This window comes from Melopsittacus undulatus, chromosome 4 (genome assembly GCF_012275295.1).
Source record: "Melopsittacus undulatus isolate bMelUnd1 chromosome 4, bMelUnd1.mat.Z, whole genome shotgun sequence".
In the NCBI taxonomy this organism is placed as follows: Eukaryota; Metazoa; Chordata; class Aves; order Psittaciformes; family Psittaculidae; genus Melopsittacus; species Melopsittacus undulatus.
The window spans coordinates 11,139,211-11,159,677 of record NC_047530.1 but is presented as its reverse complement, the minus strand read 5'-3'; the positions used below and the strand labels follow the sequence as shown (position 1 = coordinate 11,159,677).

General features: G+C 38.8%; 1 protein-coding gene across 3 annotated transcripts in view; it reads right to left on the bottom strand.

Annotated features, from left to right (window-relative positions):
* The window catches only part of FANCM (FA complementation group M), a 72,717-nt gene that overhangs the window by 15,724 nt on the left and 36,526 nt on the right, over positions 1-20,467 (bottom strand). For all 3 annotated transcript variants that reach the window (XM_031045741.2, XM_034062273.1, XM_034062274.1), the window contains exons 11-13: positions 18,114-18,348; positions 13,066-13,223; positions 12,467-12,619 (exon numbers count right to left, since the gene is read on the bottom strand). In XM_031045741.2, coding sequence (XP_030901601.2) covers positions 12,467-12,619; positions 13,066-13,223; positions 18,114-18,348 — 546 coding nt within the window. The remainder of the gene's footprint in view (positions 1-12,466; positions 12,620-13,065; positions 13,224-18,113; positions 18,349-20,467) is intronic.

The window sequence follows — 20,467 nt, the reverse complement described above, 5'->3', positions numbered from 1 at the left end:
TGCTAGAGACTCATCTTTAAAGGGCTCTCAAACACCTACTCTGTATGTCACTATAGAAGATGTTACTCACCTGCTACATACTTAGTGTCTATGCTTAGGCTATCCATTTATAAATGCATCCAAAGTAACTAAAAGTAAAGATTTTTAAAAGAGAGATCTCCAAGGAGATCCTCACAGCATACCAGCTGACTTATAAGAAGTCAAAAAAACAAAATAGCAAAGAAAACAATTGCTGTAAGAGGTTAAAGGATGAGTTCCATACGTGTGGTTTCTAAAGAATTAGTTTCCCTCAAGCTCAGTCAAAATACAGCATCAAGATAGGAAGGCTTCGGAAGAAATCAAAGAAGAGTAACAAACAATAACCAACACAACTTGGTCTAATTAACTTCACAAATGTAATCTGAGGAGATTACACATTTGGTTGACAGGATAACGGCATTAATAATGATACGTAAGTAAGGACTGAATGTTGTACAACATTTCAATTAAAGCATGCAAGCACTGTAAGAACACAATATATATTCAAAGGATTAAAGATTGATTAGCTGCGAAACCACTAAACCTTATTGAAAGAGAGTAGGTGATGCTCTTGTCCACTCAATACTTTTAAGAGATGCAGTGCAGATTATTCATGGCCCTAAATTGTTCTGCATTTTAAGTAACCCAACACAAAAAGCAACACAAAATTAATCAACAGGAAGAAAAAGAAGAGGGTTTTTGAGTACATAAAAGGACAATTCAAATCACAGCTGGACCAGAGGTAGAGCAGATAAGAGCAAATCTTATGCTGGGCCTCCCAACATAAAAGGACATGGACCTGCTGGAGCAAGTCCTGAGGGGGCCATGAAGATGGCTGGAGCACTTTTCCTATGGAGACAGACTGAGAGAGCTGGGGTTGTTCAGCCTGGAGAAGAGAGGGCCCTGGGAAGAACTTAGAGCAGCTTCCTGTGCCTAAAGGGGCTGACAAGAAAGCTGGAGAGCAGCTTTTGACAAGGATGTGTAGGGATAGGACAAGGGGGAATGGCTTTAAATTGACAGAAGGAAGATTTCCATTAGGTATCAGGAAGAAGACAGATTTCTTTAAAGAGACCAGCAAGAAAAAACACTGAGATGCTCTCATGCATACCATCCTCCAGCTTTATGACAAGCCTTCAGAAAGTCCCTACCAAAACTTTCACGGAAACTTCGAGAGGAAAACAGGAAAATTCCTTGCATGGATAAATAACTGAGTACAACACAAAAAAACAGAAGGAATGAGGAGGTCTTCCACTGAAGAATTTCATTAGGCCACTGCATATACCCATGATTACATTCTAACTTGAGAGGGGAAAAGAAAAACAAAAGTCTAGTAGAACTGCTGTGTGCCAGGACAACAGTCCAGAAGACAAATTTAGCATCTAGGACAAACTTCAGTAACCTGATTTCAAGCTTACATGGAGTTACATAACTGTTCCAGTACAACTTAGTCATTCAATGTACTTTCTCCCAAACAAAATACTTTCTCCCAGTGAGCTTAGTTAATACTGATAGAGTGAAAGGTCAGAATTATAATTATCACATTTTAGCCTGAATGTTACAACTTGCAGAATCTTACATTTCCTGATCAGCTCTTCTATAGCCTAGTAAGCTCCAGTGTGTACCAGCTACTCAGCAACTAGGTCATGCAGGAACAGAAAACAGGCATCTCTTATGGTACTAAATCAATGACCTTGCTTAGAATTACTGCTCAGCTTAAAAAGAAATAGGGTTTTTAGTATCAAAAAATAAAAATGAAAAAGTAAACAAGATATTAAAATGTTTATTTTGAATATATTAATATACATATAAACACACACACACAGAAGCATACTCTGTTTTCAAACATTTAAAATTAAGGCATCTACCAAAATTAAAATTAACCTCTCTCCTCATAAGCTGCTTTGAATGTACATTTTCTAATGAGATTCATATGTCTGCCAAAATCCTGGTGATTTGCTATTTAAAAATTAAAAGCTAAGTCTATAAACACACACAGTGTGATTTTTAACAATTAGAATTTCATTACTTGAAAGCTTGATTGAAATGAAGGCAAAACTGCTGTGCCTCAAATGTTCACAGCCATGACTGTTTTCCCCTACTCCCCACAAATGCTTTTTTAATGTTTACATATATCTCCTAGGCTATAATCATTGCTTTTAATATACTGGATACGTTAACATATACTCGTTAAGGAAGCTAAGCTGCAGTTCAACTGCAATGGAAGACTTCTGGGGGATAGAGAAATCAAAGCATGAAGTCCTCCTCCAGCTCCTCTCACTCCTACAAAGACAGCTTCTGTCTTTGGAGGAATCTTGCTTACTTGCCTACAAACTGGGTTGTAAGCACTAAAGTACTGTGTTCCTCTGTGAATGGTTTAACATAAATACTTTGTAGTACATACTTTTATCACTGCCCAGTAATAAGACTGAGGCAGAAGAATGCAAGATGACAAACACAGCTGCTAGACACAGGCTGCTTTAACCCAGCATATTTCATCTGACCAAGAATTGAGAAAAGCATAGAAATCAGTAAGAAGAAAAGCCAGAATTCTGCTTCCCCAAAACACGTCCCTGTGCCCACCTAGGCCACTTCATGTGAGCTTACACTGGCTAGACATTTCATCTACACCAATAACCATACGAGCAATGGATGAGCTTTCATTATACACAAGATACGGGCATACAACATATTTTGGCTCTCATACAATGCTTTCTGCTTCATTTTATATTCCTTTCTTACTGATTTCTGAAATTTTAATCAATTTTTTGAGAAACAGTGATCACTAATGTTTGCACAGAAGTACCTAGAACAACTTTTTCCTGGCTAAGGCAGCTTTCTCCTTCCTTCAACTTTGAACTTACTGAGACAGAATTCAACAGCTTTTTAGATCTTGCTCACAAGTTAATTCTTTAGAAAGTTTTGTCATTCTTTATGACCATCTTTTACTATCAAAATAATTTTCTACTCCTGTAAAAATTACTACTTCTCCAAACCACTTACAAACAGGTTAAACAATTTTGATCCTTATGTGATTTCACTGCTTACCTACCAGCCACCTGAGTACAGGTCACTGTTTATAACTTTCAGGAATGGGTTAATGAACAGAATAATCCATCCATCCTATTCCACAATGGCTTAGTTTCCAGAAGATACTCTAGGGGAAGGAACACTGTCAAAAACCTTTTTTGGAAGTGCATTATATTAGATGACATTTCAAAATGCATGGAGGTGATACATGAAAGAAGTTTAAGGGCCGCAGAAACCACAATTTCCATCTACAAAAGCTGTGATATTTCTCTTCCTAATAAATCACATTACTGATGTATCTACTAATTATAACGCTTTTTTGCTTTCAGGCAGTTTGCCTGTAATGAATCACAAACACTTTCATGCAGCCACCCAACACCTTTCTTCAAATCCCAAGTCAGTGCCTGAGATCTTGTACTCCTGTGACACCCAGGCTGATCTATGGAGCTGACTACTCTTGAAGAATCACCATCTGCTCCTACCTAGCAGTAACTGGCTACTATTCCTTTATCTGCTTGTTCTTTCTTTGCTGATGCTGCAATTTGAGAGAGTGTCTGACTATACAGCAAACAGCTACGCAACAAAAACACCCCAAAGATCCCTGAAGATTTGTTAGCAAAACATGGGCTATGTACCCCATCAATTACAGAAATGGCTGTCATTAAAGAGGCTAGAATGTTATAATGTAAGGAGTGCTTGTTCAAGAACATCTGAAGTGTCAGAAAATAAATTAATCTCTGGTTTAGTAACTGCTTACTTTATAAAAATTCCTGGATAGAAGTGATAGCTAGTGACTACTAGAGGTGTCTGACCTGGCAACTGCAGATTATTCTGTTATTTGACATTACAGACAGGTGAAAGTTGACATTTCCTATTTAACTTCCTTAGCTTTGGATGTCTGCATGCTAAGGGTTATAAAAATGTACAGGAGGAGGGAGCCTGCCACATTACAGAGAGATAAAGAGCAAGAACCTGGGTACCACTGTGTAATTTCCATGAAAATATGGATAGCAAAACATTCCCAAATCCCAGTGACTATTTCTTAAACTTACTGCATTTCCATGCCAATACTAAAAATACAAGCAGTAACAGCTAGATCCAAGCAGATAGCAGGACTGTTGCACCTAAAACCAGTTTTTCAACTACAGTAACAGTTCAGTGTTCTAAATAAACGTGATTGTCATTGATGCATTATTATTATAATATTAAAAATAATTTTAAAATACTATCCCTCTCTCAAAACATAAAGACATTTGGTGCAGAGTAGCTCCTGCAAGAGTTCCAAGACTATAAAATACTGGTTTACACGTGGCACCCTTATTGTAAAAGCTTTGCCGAATCAGTCTTCTATTAAAGCTTAAAGAACAACCAACCAATTATTCTCATCCATAAATATGTTGATGCTTTGTGAAAAGCAGCATACAACTATTTTAAATCCAGAAAACTAAATGCAAAATACCTGCATGCAGGCAGACACCCCTAAGCAAATCAAATAACAATGGAGCAAACCCAAGGGAAGTCAACAGTAGCACAAATTGATCTGTACTCTGGCTGACTGCGAAGGAGAGAGGGAGTGGGCCCCTTAGCAATAAAACCTTACAAAGGCATGCAGCTGTATATGAGGGTGTTAGATACACCACACCACAGAACTCACACCAAGTTTCTCTTGTCCGTTGGTAACCGTATATCACATACTTAACACTTCTTGTGGTTTCCATAAGATGTAATATTATGCCATGTTTTGCAGAAAACTGAGATCACTCAGCTTGGGAGGAAGGAATATTTCTGTTTGGTGTGACTGAACCCTTGGGTACTAGGGCTATTGGAGGCTTTCATGAGGTGCTGTACAGGATCACCAAGTCACCCTTAAACACAGCAGATACTCAAATTAACACAGCTAAGCCCTTCCAGGTGCCACACTATCGGCTCAATTCCCTTGTCCCTTGCACATGTCTGACACCCCAAAATACTTTGCCTAATTACTCTTACTTCTCTGTTCTTGCTGTGAGTACAAAACCCTGCAGGATCATTAAAAACAAAAAGCACCTGCAATTAAAGATCTGAACAATCTAACACAGGTCTCAATTAGTGTTCAAACTCAAATCACTTGTCAACAAGATCAGAAGATCAATACAGCACAAAGAAACTATTTTAATTGGTCTTTTGGGTTCTCCTGACAGCCTTACCATCTAAGAAGAAACATCCTTCATGCTTGCAAGCATGTTCCTGTTGGGTTTTACTGGAATAAAGAACAAGCCAGGCCACCTCTGCACCACTTTGAGAATCCCAAGAGAGAGTATTTGCTCTGATTATCTGCTCTCAGTTGTTTAAGCCAGATTCAGTGTCTCACAGTCCAAGCCAGCAGTTCCACACATAAATTAGTCCACCTGTCATAAACACCTTACCTAAATGCTATTTCCTGGCTTAAATTACCCCTGAAAAAATGCATTTGCCTGTAACATTTCATTTTACTTATCCTCAGAAGCCTGCACAAATGTAATTTCAATAACAACAATTACTTTGCCCTGACCTTGTTTACAAACAGTCCAATTTAATTTTCAAAAATGCCTAAAGGCTATTGAATTATTTTGCATAAGGACAACTTGATTTGTTACCATGTTACACAGAAAATCCCTGCTCAGAGCTAGTACAAAATCCGACCCCATCTGCCCAATTCTTGTTGCTGTAGCAATAAAGCCACACAGGCATTAAAGGCTTTTCTGTTTTTCTGTCATGGATGTGCTTGTCACAGGGTTCATGTTTGGGATTTCTTGTACTTTATTTTCTTTTGATTGTGCCAATTCCCAAAAATTATTAAGAAAATATGAATACAATATATATATAAAAATATGAGCATTTTCACTTTATTCTATGAGTCTATAATTTAAAAATATCTAAACCTCTAAAATTACCTTTTATCTATTATGCAAAACACAACCGCATAAGATGCTGCTTAGTGTCACTAAATGAGTACCAGGAAAGGGAAGCTACACATCAGTGAATTCCTGAGCCTGCTTTTGTAATAGAAAATACCCATAAGGAAAACACAAATACCTCCTGAGTTGGCTCGTATAAAATTATTATGAATATCTAAATTAGATTCTTCCCAAGAAATAATTAGTTTCATCAGAAACTTCCAGATCATTTAGTTATTCTTAGTAAAACAATGATTTGCCTAATTTTATGTTTTTATCCCTAAGAAAATAACCAACAGAACTGTGGTTTGAGGTTCAGTATCTTATTTATTTAAAGAAATAGCTTGCATTTGTCTTATATCCCTCTGCTGTTAAGAACTATAAATTAACATTGGACAGATTAGCAGTGGTATATTTGGCAATAGAACACTTCTACTTTTCATATAAGAATGACATTTTAGAAAATTTTTAGAGGCTTCATTTTTGTTAAAGGTAAATTTTTCAGAGGCTGGAGTAATATCTCCTTACACTATCCTACTGTTTAATGATGATGCTTTCCATAATTTCAAAACAAATCTAAACACTACAGTAAAGCAAAGCTTCTGAAAGTTTAAACTTCTTACAGAACTCAATTTCTATAGAATCAATCTTCACCAAGAATGCCTAGGTCAAAGTAGTCTGCAAAACATCAAACCTGAATGAGGACCACCACAATCTGCGTATATGAAGTACATGTAATTCTCCTGGGGCAACATTAATCTGGCACAGCAGAAGCACACTTAGCTAGGGCAGAGGCAGAAGCAGCCGTCTCCCTGGTCTGCCTGTGCTTTGGGCAAGCAAAATGCACCAGTGGGGTCTCACTGGGAAATGGAGCAGGACACTAAATAGAGTTAAATTAAAATCCAGCAGAAAAACATTACTTGAAACCTCATGGTTTTCAGTCTTATGCTGAACTACTCATGAAAAGAAAGTGGCAAAAAGCTTGTGGAGCCAGTGTTACACAGCCCTGCACTTGCAAACACAGGCAGATCTGGATGGGAACACGTTGGATTGAAACGAGAGGAGTCCATAAAGATGCTCAGAGGGATGGAGCACACAGAGAGGCTGAGAGAGCTGAGGTTGCTCAGCATGGAGATGAGAAGGCTCCAGGGAGACCTTAGAGAAGCCTTCCAGTACATAAAGTGGCCAGTGAGAAAGCTGGAGAGGGACTATTGACAAGGGCATGTAGGATTAGGACAAGGGGGAATGGATTTAAACTGGAAGAAGGGAGATTTAGATTAGATACATGGAAGAAGTTCTTTCTGTGAGGGTGGTGAAGCACTGGCACAGGTTGCCCAGAGAAGCTGTGGCTGCCCCATCCCTGTCAGTGTTCAAAGACAGGTTGGATAGGGCCTTGAGCACCCTGGTCCAGTGGTAGGTGTCCCTGCCCACGGCAGAGGGGTTGGAACTGGATCATCTCCAAGATCCCTCTGAATCCAAACTATTCTGTGATTAGATGATCTTTCTGTCAGGGGAATTTCACCCTTACAGCTACTCACACAGCATCAGACTCAGGAACAGAGTTGAGACATACCCACCCACATAAACATGTATTAGTATGTGTGTAAAAGTCAAAATGTTATGTACAAAACTATAAATTCCTTTAATTTTGCTCCACTTTTACATTTTTAATCAATATTTTCTTCTAAGAACAAGTACTCTTGTCGTGGTTTAAAACCAAGTCCACACACAGCTTGCTCACTCACTCGCCCCCTCGCTCCCCCAACTCCCGGAGAGTTAGGAGAATCCAAAGAATGCAGCCCCCATGGGTTGAGATAAGCACAGTTTAATAGCTAAGGTATAACACAAATCACTCCTGCTACTACTACTACAAACAATAATTATAAAACAAATAACAAGTGAAGAAAATACAACACCTCACCAGCCACCGACCCATAACTCACCCCACCCTGCCCGACCGAGCACCGACCGATACCTCCTCCATCCCCCCAGAGCTCCAGTCCTTCTGGGTCTCTCCCGGTTACATCCTGGGTATGACGTGCTATGGTATGGAATACCTCTGTGGCTAGCCTGGGTCAGGTGTCCTGTCTCTCCTTCCTCCCGGCCTCCCTTCCTCCCTGGCAGAGCATGAGCTCAGAAAAGGCCTTGGACAAACCAAACATTTGAGCAGTAATGCAAAACATACTTGCTATCAGCAACCGTTCTCAGCCCGAAAGTCAAAACACAGCACTGCATCAGCTACCAAGAAGGAGAAAAATGACTGCTACTGCTTAAACCAGGACAACTCTACAGTATAAAAAAGAATCACTGCAGTAGTTACTGTTAAAAGTAACCCATCCATGCCTCCCCATAGGTGTGGCTATGGGCAATGGAGCATAATGAGGTTTTGGCAAAGTTTGGTTAATTTTAGAAAGATCCTGATGTAAACAATTTTATATGCTGACATAGTGCTAACAATACTATATCACAGAGAAAATTAAATGTGTGAAATCAGAATGCTATATGAATGTTTAATGCCTTTGAAACTTAAGTTTAAAGTACAAACTTCAAATCAAATACGTAAGAACACATTCCAGTTTTCATGAGAATATCCCAACAAGCATACAGAACACGTAAGGATCAAGAATTTGAGAGTGGCTTTTATGAAGACGTAACTAGCTTTGTAGCAAGAGAAGTGCAGTTTACCTTGACTTCAGCAAAGTTTCTGGCACAATCTCATAGCTACACTTGTGAGATGTGGTTAAATAAGTCAACAACCAGCTGGACCTCTGTGATTAAAGTGGTCTGAGGACTGGTATGAAGTCCAGCCAGTGGCTGGCTGCTAGGAATGTTTCTCAGAGGTTTTGAGTGCTTAACCTCTTTATTACTGGTAGTGATTATAGTACAGAGTGCACCTCCAGTAAATCTGCAGATGATACCAGGTGAGGGGAAGCATGGTTGAGGGCAGGGCTGTGGTCCACAGGGTCCTCAGCAGGAAGACAGAAACCTCACAACAGAAAAACGAGACAGCAGTATGCCCTTGTGGCTCCATCAGCAAGACAGCTGCCAGCAGGGCAAGGGAAGGCATTATTCTCTCTTCATCATCTCTGAGACCATACCTGGAGAGCTTAGTCTAGGTTTGGGCTCTCAAGTACAGTGTTCAAGGCTAGGCTGGACAGAGCCTTGTCCCTGCTCATGGCTGGGAGTTAGAACTACATGATCTTAAGGTCCTTTGTAACCCTAACTACTCTATGATTCTATGAAATACCTTGGACTGGATCAAGTCCAGCAGAAGCAGCCAAAACTGCCACAGGGCTGGAGCACAAGGATGTCCAAGGAAGACAAAGAAACTCTGTTCAGTCATAAGAAGAGAAGATCTTACTACCAGCTTCATCTTGTTTAAGAGCAGCGTGAAGGCAGAGCCAGACTTCCCAGAGGTATGCTGAATTAATGCATACAACACAAAACAAGAGAAATTTCCATTAGGTATTAGGAGAAATTTTTCTGTCATGTGGGTGATCAAATGCTGAATCAGGGGTTCAGAGAAGTGGTGGGATTCCAGCCCTGGAGATCCCAAAGACTTGACTTGTCAAGGCCCCAGCTGCCTGATCTACACAGGTCCTGGACTGGATCACAGCTCTCAGGTCCAAACTGAACTGCTCTGTGGTAATAGTGATGGCCCTCAAATACCATTGACTAACAGAAAAATTTTAGAACAGGTTTTTTTTAGAAAAGAAGATATTTTATGAGAGTTTCTATGGTCTGATTCAGTCTATAATTATACTCATTTTTCTCTGTATGCCTTTTCTGATTCACAGGAATTGAAGCTGTAAGAAGACTGAATTAAGAGAAGACTGGTGGTTACAGGAGACCAAAACCACCTCCCAACACTCACACATGCTCTCCCATTAGCAGTATGGAAAATTATTCTCTGCCAAATTGCAGGGCAACAAGTTTTTACTGTTGTAATCTATATGATGAGTAAGGACTGCCACCACACAGCGACTGCTCCAAGGCAATTACACTGTAAAAATAACATACATCATTCACTTCCATTCCCTTTGGTGCATTTCAGTGGGAACATATCTTGCCTTGGGAAGACTCTCTGTGCATTTCCAAGAAGTGAAGGATGACTTAAGAAAATATTAATAACATCTGCAAACAAGAAACCCCCGTCAGTGCTGACAAAATAGATGAAGACTTGTTGCATCTTTGTTTTTTGTGAAATTATTATGGTGAAACTTTGATGTCCTTGCACCTTGACAATTTTATTTAGATAAGAAAGAAGCCAACAACTGAAGTTTCAAAAGTGGGCATCAGTACTGATTATAGCCTCTATCTTGTCAACCTTGTCAGATTACTGCTAGTGCTCCGTTTTTCCCTGGAAGGATTCAACAGGCTAGAGTGATGTGTCATGCTGCAACCTCTCCTAGTCAGTGGAGTCATTACAAGATGGTTGTGGTATGCCAGTGACATCCCAATTATGATTTCTCTAATAGATGAAAAAGTTCAGCATCTCCACCTGTGACTAGTTAAGACACACCAGAGAAAGCTGGCAGGAAATCAATCCAGATAATGCCTGAAAGCCTGAGCTGGGAGGCAGCAGAACAAAAATAACAGGCAGTCCTAGTCTTTCAATTGTGAGAGCATTACCTACAGTATATCACAGTTAAATTGACATTTAGCTGTCACACTAAAAATAGTGAAAGGCAACTGTTTATCACTTGTTATCAATTAATAGGTGTACCCCTTCTTTTCTGACACAGATTTTCCAGCAGTTTGCATTGCTGTTTGAAAGCTCTCTGCAGCACTGCAGCAGGCTGTAAGCAGGACTGCCCTGTAGTACTCAGGGTGAGACCTTGTGTGCTACTATGGCACATCAGCAGGAATTCTGAGCAAAGAGTTACGCAGAGAACACAGCACCAACACATCCTGCTTGTGCTTGCTGGTCACCATTGAGGCTAAGCAAAATGTAAAGTGATGACCACAGTGTTAAAAACCATAGTTTTGGGCCTCCCCACAGTTTTGGGATGGAACAACCTCTCTATTCACTGCACAGCAGAGAGAAAATGTAGGTGAGCTGGGCTGTCTCACTCCCATGAGGGACAGGAGGTAGATCTACCTCTGTAAAAGTTCTGTAAATGCTTCCTTGTGAAAGTATTTGATATTCTGCTTTGCTTATAATTAATGGCACTTACTTTGGCAGAGTTTGGGGAAGAAGACTGAAGACTTGCTTGGTGACTAACATATTTGCTCTGTGAATGATTTTAAGGGTGATGTATGTTGGTTTAGCATCTATAACCCTGAAGGTGCTTGGGAACCTGAACAGACTTCTGATACTAATGCAGTTTCACAAAAGGAACTTAAGTCACAAATACTTTAAGTGCCTGATTTGGTGGTGGGGAGGGAAATCCTCAATTAGAAGAGCAATTCTATATTTTATAATGATTTCTTTACCTCTTGACTTTTCAGTTCTCCATAGCTGAACTGTCCTCAGAGTCCTTGCTCTGGCAGTATGCTCTTGACCCTAGCTTGGGAACACAGACTCTCAAAAAAGTCAAGAATGCTACTATTCTGTGATGAAGCAGAGAAGCTTATCTTAGCTCTGAAAGTTTTATTTACAACCTTCCATTAATACACTTCTCCAGTGAGAAGTACAACTACAATGTTGCTATTCTCTTCCTTGATTAGCCTTGTTATTCAGGAAACTGGCAGCTTAGCAACAACTCCTGATGACCTAGAAAACTTCTACACACTAAAAAGCAGTATTTGTCACACAAAGAAGAGACAAATTGGAGGAAAATAGAGCATGGTGAACAACTAAAGTCTTCAGGCACTGTCAACAGATCCAAACTCTACACACATTTTCTTGTCTGTATCTTTCACTACAAAGGCATATCTGCGATCTATAACTGTTAGTAAACAAAATTCTCATCACCCACATGGTTTTCATCCATGTTTGTTTAACTGCCTTCCTCTTATCCTTTAATTCGTAGAAGCAATTAGGTTTTTAACTAAAGCTTTCAAAGAAAACAGACCAAAAAGCATAAAACCACAACTACATTCGAACATACAATACATTCCTGAAATATTTTTATGGAGTGCATTTGATGTACATACAGGATACAAAATTATTTCTAATTCCTATTACACTCTGGAATAGTTTTAATAGTCTTGGTGACTTCACTCCTTGACATATGTAGTATTTTTATTTAATGCCTTTTGTAAAAAATTGATACTTGGATCCACTAAAGAAGGGATGATGGTTTTACTGTATAGGGAAACACCGCTTTGAAATAACTTCTGTGGAAAAAATTAGAAATAACAGAATACCAGTAGGAGATATTTCAAGCCAAAATAAATTACACATTATTCACTTCACAATGACTAACTTAGCCCCACACAAACACTTCCCCACTTTTTGTTTCAGCTGACTAGACAGAAATAGAGCATTTATTTCTTAAATATTCTAATTGTGCGTTAAAGACTTATGCATGTTTACAGCCAGCCAAATATAAACCCCTTACCTGTTCCTGTCTCATCAATTCTATTATTTCCATAACACTGATAAAATGATAACAACGATCCGAATGATCAACCGCACATGTAGGAAAAGGACGACTCTGCCAAATTCTCCATTCAGATAAGGAAAGTTCACGCGTAGACTCCTCTTTGTGCTTCTGCAGTTTGAAATTAAGATGGGTTAGGAGATTTTAATCAGGAAATTGTTTAGCAAAATTATTTCCACTTCTCTGAAAAGCGCTTGTAAAGCCTGAGGTTTTCTTTCAGTAACTCTTCTACAGTTCAATAAACAAGGGAATGAAAAAGTGTTGATACAATACCATCACAAATACAGCATCCTGCAGTAAATTCATTTAAAAAGGAACAAAAGTTTAATGGATACTAAAAGACTGCTTAATGTACTTTTTTTTTTTAATTTACAGATCTAACCTCAAAACCTCATTTCAAACATTTAATCCTAAATTCTTAACCTCAAAAATTTACATATGGTTCTCAAAATTACATTTTAATATAGACCTCCTTCAGCTTCAGGGTTAATTCTGTTACTTAAGAGTATCCGTTAGGCTTCATGTCAAAGGAAACATCACATTTCAGTTAAACTCACTGGTATTTCTTCCAGGTTTTCTAAGGTTTCAAACTGAACTTGAGGTAATACTGGTTCCTTTATTCCATCACTTTCCTTAATCCTGTAAAGTCTGTCCCATATTTCAAATTCCTCAGACGACAGAGACCAATTCTCATTACAACGTATTTCCTTTTGGCCTGGGGGGGGAGGAGGGAGGAAATAACAAAAGGAAAATGTTACCTGCTTTATAAAAAGGGTACACAGAATAAAAAGAACTTTGTATGATACCAATCAAAAGAAAAAAAAATATCTTTTCTGTGCCACAAGCAAAACCATATACAGAGAATCTGATGTCAGAAACAAGTATCAACACAGTGTTGCATGTTTTATGTGTTATAATTTGGATAATCCTATCTATTAAATAATTGTTTTGGGGGCACGCATCATATAAGTGAAGATCTAGACAGACAGATTTAAACAGATATGTCACATACATAGGCCCTGAAGACAGTGTAGCAAACAGGTAAAACACATGGCTCTAATTTCTAAATGTGTGTCTATATAGGAAAGCAACATTAATTTGTTGTGGCAAAAATATCTGTTAGTCATTAGGGCAGAAACAGAGTACCAAAATTCCCCAGGAGCAGCAACAGAAAAAAACAAATCTCATGAGTTTTATTTAGACTCATATGTGCAAGTGGGAGTATAGGTAAAACCAAGATAAGAGATCATATGACAGCTGCAGACAAGGGTCTGAGCAAGTACACTCCAACAATGATGAGGAAGTCATATTTGGCAGTCTCACAACAAGCCTTGATACCACCACTATCCAAAAATGTCAAATACCTCAAAACAGCCATCATTGTGAAGAGTAAGGAAACGTCCAAAGAATCAGTGTCAAGAGCACACTAAGAATGCAACTGCATTCAGCCCAGTTGTATGAAGCTTGAAGTAAAATAATTAAATTAATTTAACAATCACTCTGCAGACAGGACTTGGAATCAATCTGAGGCCAACACCCAATTCTGAATTAATGCCACATAAAAGGAGTTAGCCTATACCTCTCAATCCTCTCAAGTTACAGTTGTCAGAGACTGTGTATCCACAGAATAGCATGACAATGTTTATTAGAGACTCAAAACCAGAACCCTGAGAGTTCAGAGTACTAGGTTTAAGTCCTGTTCAGAAAAAGTCTTTCACTGCTGGAAAAAAATAACCAATACTGAAGTTCTATAATGGGTTAAAACTTAAACAGGGGAAGTTTAGATTGGATATAAGGAAGAAATTCTTTACTGTGAGGGTGGTGAGGCACTGGAATGGGTTGCCCAGGGAAGTTGTGAATGCTCCGTCCCTGGTCATGTTCAAGGCCAGGTTGGACAGAGCCTTGGGTGGCATGGTTTAGTGGGAGGTGTCCCTGCCGATGGCAGGGGGGTTGGAAACAGATGATCTTAAGGTCCTTTCCAATCCAAACCATTCTGTGATTCTGTGAAATAAATCACAAAACCAAACACTAAAAAAAAAAAAAAAACAAACCAACCCAGAAGATCAATATTGCTACTAAGATAATTTTGACTCAAGTCTAGGAGATGGTACACTCCTTTATAGCTAGCACACTGTTCGAGGACCCGGTAGAGGAAAAAAGAGGCATGAAGAAAACGAGAATTAAGACTGCTTATCAGAAAATAGCCTTTCCTATTGTTTGTAAGAACAGTTAAGTATTAGGTCTGCTCCAGCAGTTAATATTCAGCATCCACACACCAAGACAGAGTATGTCAATCTTGGATTAGCCTGTAAATCTGGACAGTATTACCTGGACAAGGTAGAAAGTAAAGACCAAAAAAAGTCCACAGTTGTAAACAAAAACTAACACCCTTGGCCAGCTCAAAGTGACTTCTGCTGCCTCATTTAAGACTTATATTCACAACCAAGAAGCAAAAAGATGGCATACCAAGGAACCAAGAATGTATTTTCAAACAGCAAGTTTTTAGGTAGGAAAAAAGCAGAGTAGAGGAAAAACTTTTGAGACAAACAGTTCTGATTTGGGTTCTGTCTTGCTCTTAAGGACAGATGGTAATCCAGACAGCATATCAAAACTTTCCCAAACAGCTCAGGTGGTGAACTGCTGCCATAGAGACATGTTCAAGGAAACACCAACATGTAGCTTCAGTTCTCTGTGTTACAGCTCTAGAGGACAAGAACTTCTGACAATGACAAGGAGACCCTACGATAGCCACAGTGCAACACTACACAGGCATGAATACCTCCAGCAGCTGGCAAAATTCAGTAACAGGTATTTCTCAAAAGCTCTGGCCTTTCTGCTTCTTTATAAGAGCTAAGCAAGTATTTCTGGCTTTCAAGAAAAAAGATGATACATGAAAAAAGCACAACAGATCTCCCCTGGCTGGTAAAGCAGACAAGCAATGTGGTCCAGCAGGTTAATACCTAAGTTACAGGTTGCTCAACTTTTCCCTTCCCTAGAAACAGTAATTTCTTGCAGTGCAGAGAAAGATACCTGGCTAAGGTAAGAAAGCAGGGACTGAACTCACTTTCAAACTCTTTTTTCAGTCACACAATCTAGTTGCTGTTACACAAGGAGGGAAACTGAAGCAGATCTCACTGAAGGAAAACGACCTTTAAGCAAACTATTCTGCAAGTTCTCACTTCAACATTTTAACATTTTTAATTCTCAACACTGTTGTTCTACTCAGCTTAGATGAGGAAACATAAGGTCTGACAGGACTGAGGTTGTACATCAAGTAAAACCTAACAAAAAAGAGACAGGGACCAGAGACTGGCAGAGAACTTACAATAATGGTAAAAATGATTATCCAGACTTGCAGCACTTTCACCTTTTCAATTATATTGTGGGATTGTTGTTCTCATTTTATAAAGTCAGAAAAGATGAGCATAAAAACCATGTCCTGTCTCCAAAGATATTTGTCCAGAGATTTTTCCTCCAGTGATTAGAAGCCATTTTAAGCACAAAAATATTCTCTGAAGTGCTTTTTGATTTTACTGCACTTACTAAATAGGCTCAGTTTTAGCAAGCTCTTTAGAAAAACAGTAAAGACTCTCAGTTTAGAAGAAACAATGTAAGAGGACTGCCGAGTAATGGCATTTTTGCTCTTGTTGCTGTACTCTTCGCAGAAAAGCTCCTACAAGTGAAGAACACATTGGGTGAGTGATGGGGCAAGACAAGAATAATGTGCCCTGGTACTGACAAACAGATACAATTTATGAAAGAGGTTTTGAAGTGGAAGGATAATGTATAATTAACAGAAAATACATTCAAATCAAGAAAAACAGGAGATATTTAATTTTAACTAGAAAAGAGGAAAAACCCTCAAGATTGCTACAATACTTCTGCCCATGGTACTACAATATCTGTGCAGATGTATTCTTTCAAGGACAAACCTGGAGATCAGCTGAACAAATGAAATGTAAGACAACATAAATAAAAACATATGCAGCTTATTCAGTACCACTACTTCCATTTTCTAATGTGGAAAAGGGCACTGAAATAAGGAGAGAAGAAAAAGCAAAAGAAAAATAAAAATAGAGAGCTTTCTCTTTTTTTTTTTTTTTTGAGATTTACCTCAAATATCATTAAGATCAGAAACAGACACTTCCTTCATACACTAATGAAGGAGACTTCAACACGAAGCTGGTGCTTAATGACTTGCACTCATTTAACATGTTTGCAAGATGGGCAGTTGATAGTGTTCACCTTTGGCAGCTGATAGATCTCCACACACAATATATACTTCTGCTGTGGCAGCTGTCAACCTCTTTCACACAAAAAGAACCTGGTAATTACAGGCTTGGAAATGCTCAGCAGGAAATATGCTCAGCATATTACTTTCTTTATGTACCTACTGCCTCTCGTTTTTTTTTTTCTAGGACAGGCTTATTTTAATTCCATGTTTTCCTTTGCTTGTTTTCTTGCAAGCTGTGTCTGTTTATTCCACCACTAGTTTTCCTCACTGGCCTCCATCTGGGTTGTACAAAAAACTCAGATAAACATGAAGGCACCAGAGGCATATCAGAAGACAGCATGGGAAGGATCACCATCACAACCATGCTACAGCTGCATTTCCATACATGCATAATTATGAAGAGCTTCAGTTGAGGATGGCATGGACAGATTGACTTATCAACACTAATTCTTCCCCATTACATTTCTACCCTGCAACATGGGAGAAAGCATGAACCATTTTGGAATCCAAAGGGGAAGTGGATTTTTTTCTGTTGTGATCAGAAGCATTTAAAAACTAGGAACTCTAAAGTCTAACTACTCAGACACCAAAATACAAAGTTTCCTAAGGCTTTCAGGAGTTTCAAGAGGTTGCTATTGGTCTTTACAGAAAACACTTAACCACAGAGATCTGGCATGTGGACTTCTAAACATTTTAAAAACTTAGCTCTTTACTCCTATCTTTTAATTTTGTTCCATTTACTGAGCATTTTAGTGCCATGCAACTGCATCAGCAAAAGAACCATTTCTCTTTTTAATTTTCCTCCAAGGATGTGTGCAATTGATAAATATGCTACCCTCAATTTCTTTGTTTCCTCCGCTTAAAATCTTTTAGTTTTCAAGCATTTCTGCTTTGTTGTGATTTAAAAAGGTATAAGACATACTTTTCCTGCATTAAAAAAATCCCAAACATTAAGCCTAACTGTTAAAGCTCAAAACCAGGTTTGGTATATAATTACCACAAAATATTTAAGTGACAATGATACCACCTGGCATAGATATAGCAGAAGTCTTCAGAAGAGATCATTTACATTTGCCTCTTCTGTTTGTAGCTGGAGTTTCTGACCTTCAGTCATTGACTCCATGAGAAGCTCAATAACGAAACACGTTCTGATTTGACGTATGGGTATTTAAGAACTGAACTGTAATTTTAGGATGTTAAAGGATGAGGAACTGAAACAGCAGCCAGCACACTATCGCAGTTGAAAGGCTACAGCTGACAAAAACAACATTTTTGCTAGAGAACCAAAAGTCACATGAGCACACAGGTTTGATATAATGACATGAGATAGCAGCTTACGCAGTACTTAGGAAAGCATCATAATCCTCTTACCAGTGACACAAGAAAAGAGAGCAGATTTATGCTGGAGGGAACTAGATCTTCTCTCTTTGGAAAACATTCTTGAATTGCATGGCTCATATTTTTCAGCAGTAATAAACATTTTATGCATCTTTGGATTTATGCCTTCTGGAATCATACGTGGGCTATGCTGGTAGAAATGAAGCGTTTTGTTCCCTGAAATAGCTTTGTCGATGCTCCTTTTGTTAGACTGGCTTTGATTGTAAGTCTGTAAAAGAGAAGACAAATCATATGTTGTGGGACTGTTTTTTCACGACTTGAGCAAAAGTAAAAGAACACCTGAGTGTCTGTGGGGCATCTCATTATGTTCCCTCATCAAGATGGTTTTTGGTTTTGATTTTTCTAGGGTTTTTTTTTATTCTCTTCCCTAAAAACAACTAAATAAAATACAATGTAAGGCCCTGCGAGCCAACAGTACAGTTACTTCTGTGAATATCATCAGTTAGGTCAGCATAACTGCTGGTTTAAGTTCTTGAACTTGAAGTTCAAAACCTGCTGGATGCCTCCACATTATGGTAACCAAAGCAGAGAAGGGAAAAGAACTGAGGGACATAGAAGAAAACAACAAGGCAATGAGGTTGGATTGAAAATCTGGCAACAAATACATTAAAACATAGCCACTAATATCTTTTTTTTTCTTTTTGAAGAGCTTCCATACTCGAATATCTCAGTCAAATTCTATCTGATTTTTTTTGTGCCTAGGGAAAACAATGACAGCAAATGTACAAAAAAGGAAGTACCAAAGAACAGCAATTGTTCTTTAAGTTCCAAACAATACAAAGTGTAAAACAACATACAGCTTTTCATACTCTGTGAATAGATCAAAAGTAGCCACAGCACCTGAGAGAAACACAGCCCTCACCTTGGGGAACGTACACCCTGCATCAAATATAGGGACGATGTAAATTAGATTACATGAGAAACAAGGAAAGGAGGTCAAGGAAAAAAAGGCATAAGTTTATTTGTTAATGTCATATGTGCTCCAAACCGTTTCAATTACACTCTATTTTTATTGCACAACAGAGACACCAAGAAAAAGATGGAGAAATTAGGGGAAGAAACTGGTCCCCCCTCTGAAAGAGGGTCTCCCCGCACCACCCTGGGTATTTCTTGTCCTAATACTCTTGTCTGAGTCTCTCTAACAGGTCACCAATGGGGACAGTATGCCCAGTTAGTCTGCCTAAGTGCTCTGAGTATGACAGTATGACAGCTATGTTCTTTTGAGAGATGATCTTCGGAAGCTGGAATTAGAGGACACAAAAAAGATGCTGACTAAAACTAGAAGAGGTTAACAGCTAGCTCTAATGAACCATCCCTCAGGTATTCCAATAGATGTCTTTTTAGTCCAAGAACAGGCAAAAAGGTCTTTTTTTTTTGGGGGGGGATGTATTACCCAGTGCATTTAACAGAACTGCTACTGTGCTGTACAGACAGTATGTTTCTGTTTCCTTTGTTTCAGCTGGGCCCAAGAGGAGCTTCAGGGGCTGCGAGGTTCCTATGCCTCTGAGCCCTTTCCTTCCTACCAGTTCAAATCAGCAGCTAACAGCTCCCTTCCAGGCTGATGTACATACACCTGAACTTTCCAAAGATGTAAAAACACCCGAATCAAATGCAGCATATCTTAGAATACAGCAGAGGTAGAAGGTTCATAAGCTGATGACTCAGGAAGCAGGGTGCCACCATGTGATGTGCGGCGTGTGGCTGAGAAACAGTGCACTTCCACACAGGATGACTGAACTGGGTGCAGAAATGCAGGGACCAGAGCAGAGTAATAAACACTTCTGTAACAGAAATTCTTGTCAAGCCTCAAACTTCCAGACCTGCATTTGCCAAATTTTCCCAATAAAATATCTTCAAAAGCTTTCTAATTGAAGTGGTTTGATTTAAAACAAACAAATTCTCATGAATTAACATGAGACCATTAATTACTTAGCTGAAAACTATATGATGGGGAAGAATCTCCACACTGATAGATCTGAAAGATGACTCCATCAAATAAACAAACAAAAAAAAAAAAAAAAAAAAGCCCCAATCACAAACCTCCCCCAAAACTCAAGCAAAACCACCCAGTCAACCAAAGCCAATATTGTTCAGCAATTACATTTATTTGACGATCTCAAAAAAAACCCAAACAAAAAACAAACTACAAAAACTTCCACCAAGCCTAAAATTACTATCCTACCTAGGAGAAGGTTCTGCTTCAAAGATTTCTGAGAAAATCTGAAAAGCCCAATAATCCAACTACTTAAGTCAAACTCCAAGGAATTTAAGGGGCTATTTTAATATCCCAGTACAGGGCAGAACTTTCAGTAGTAATCTCTCTTCAT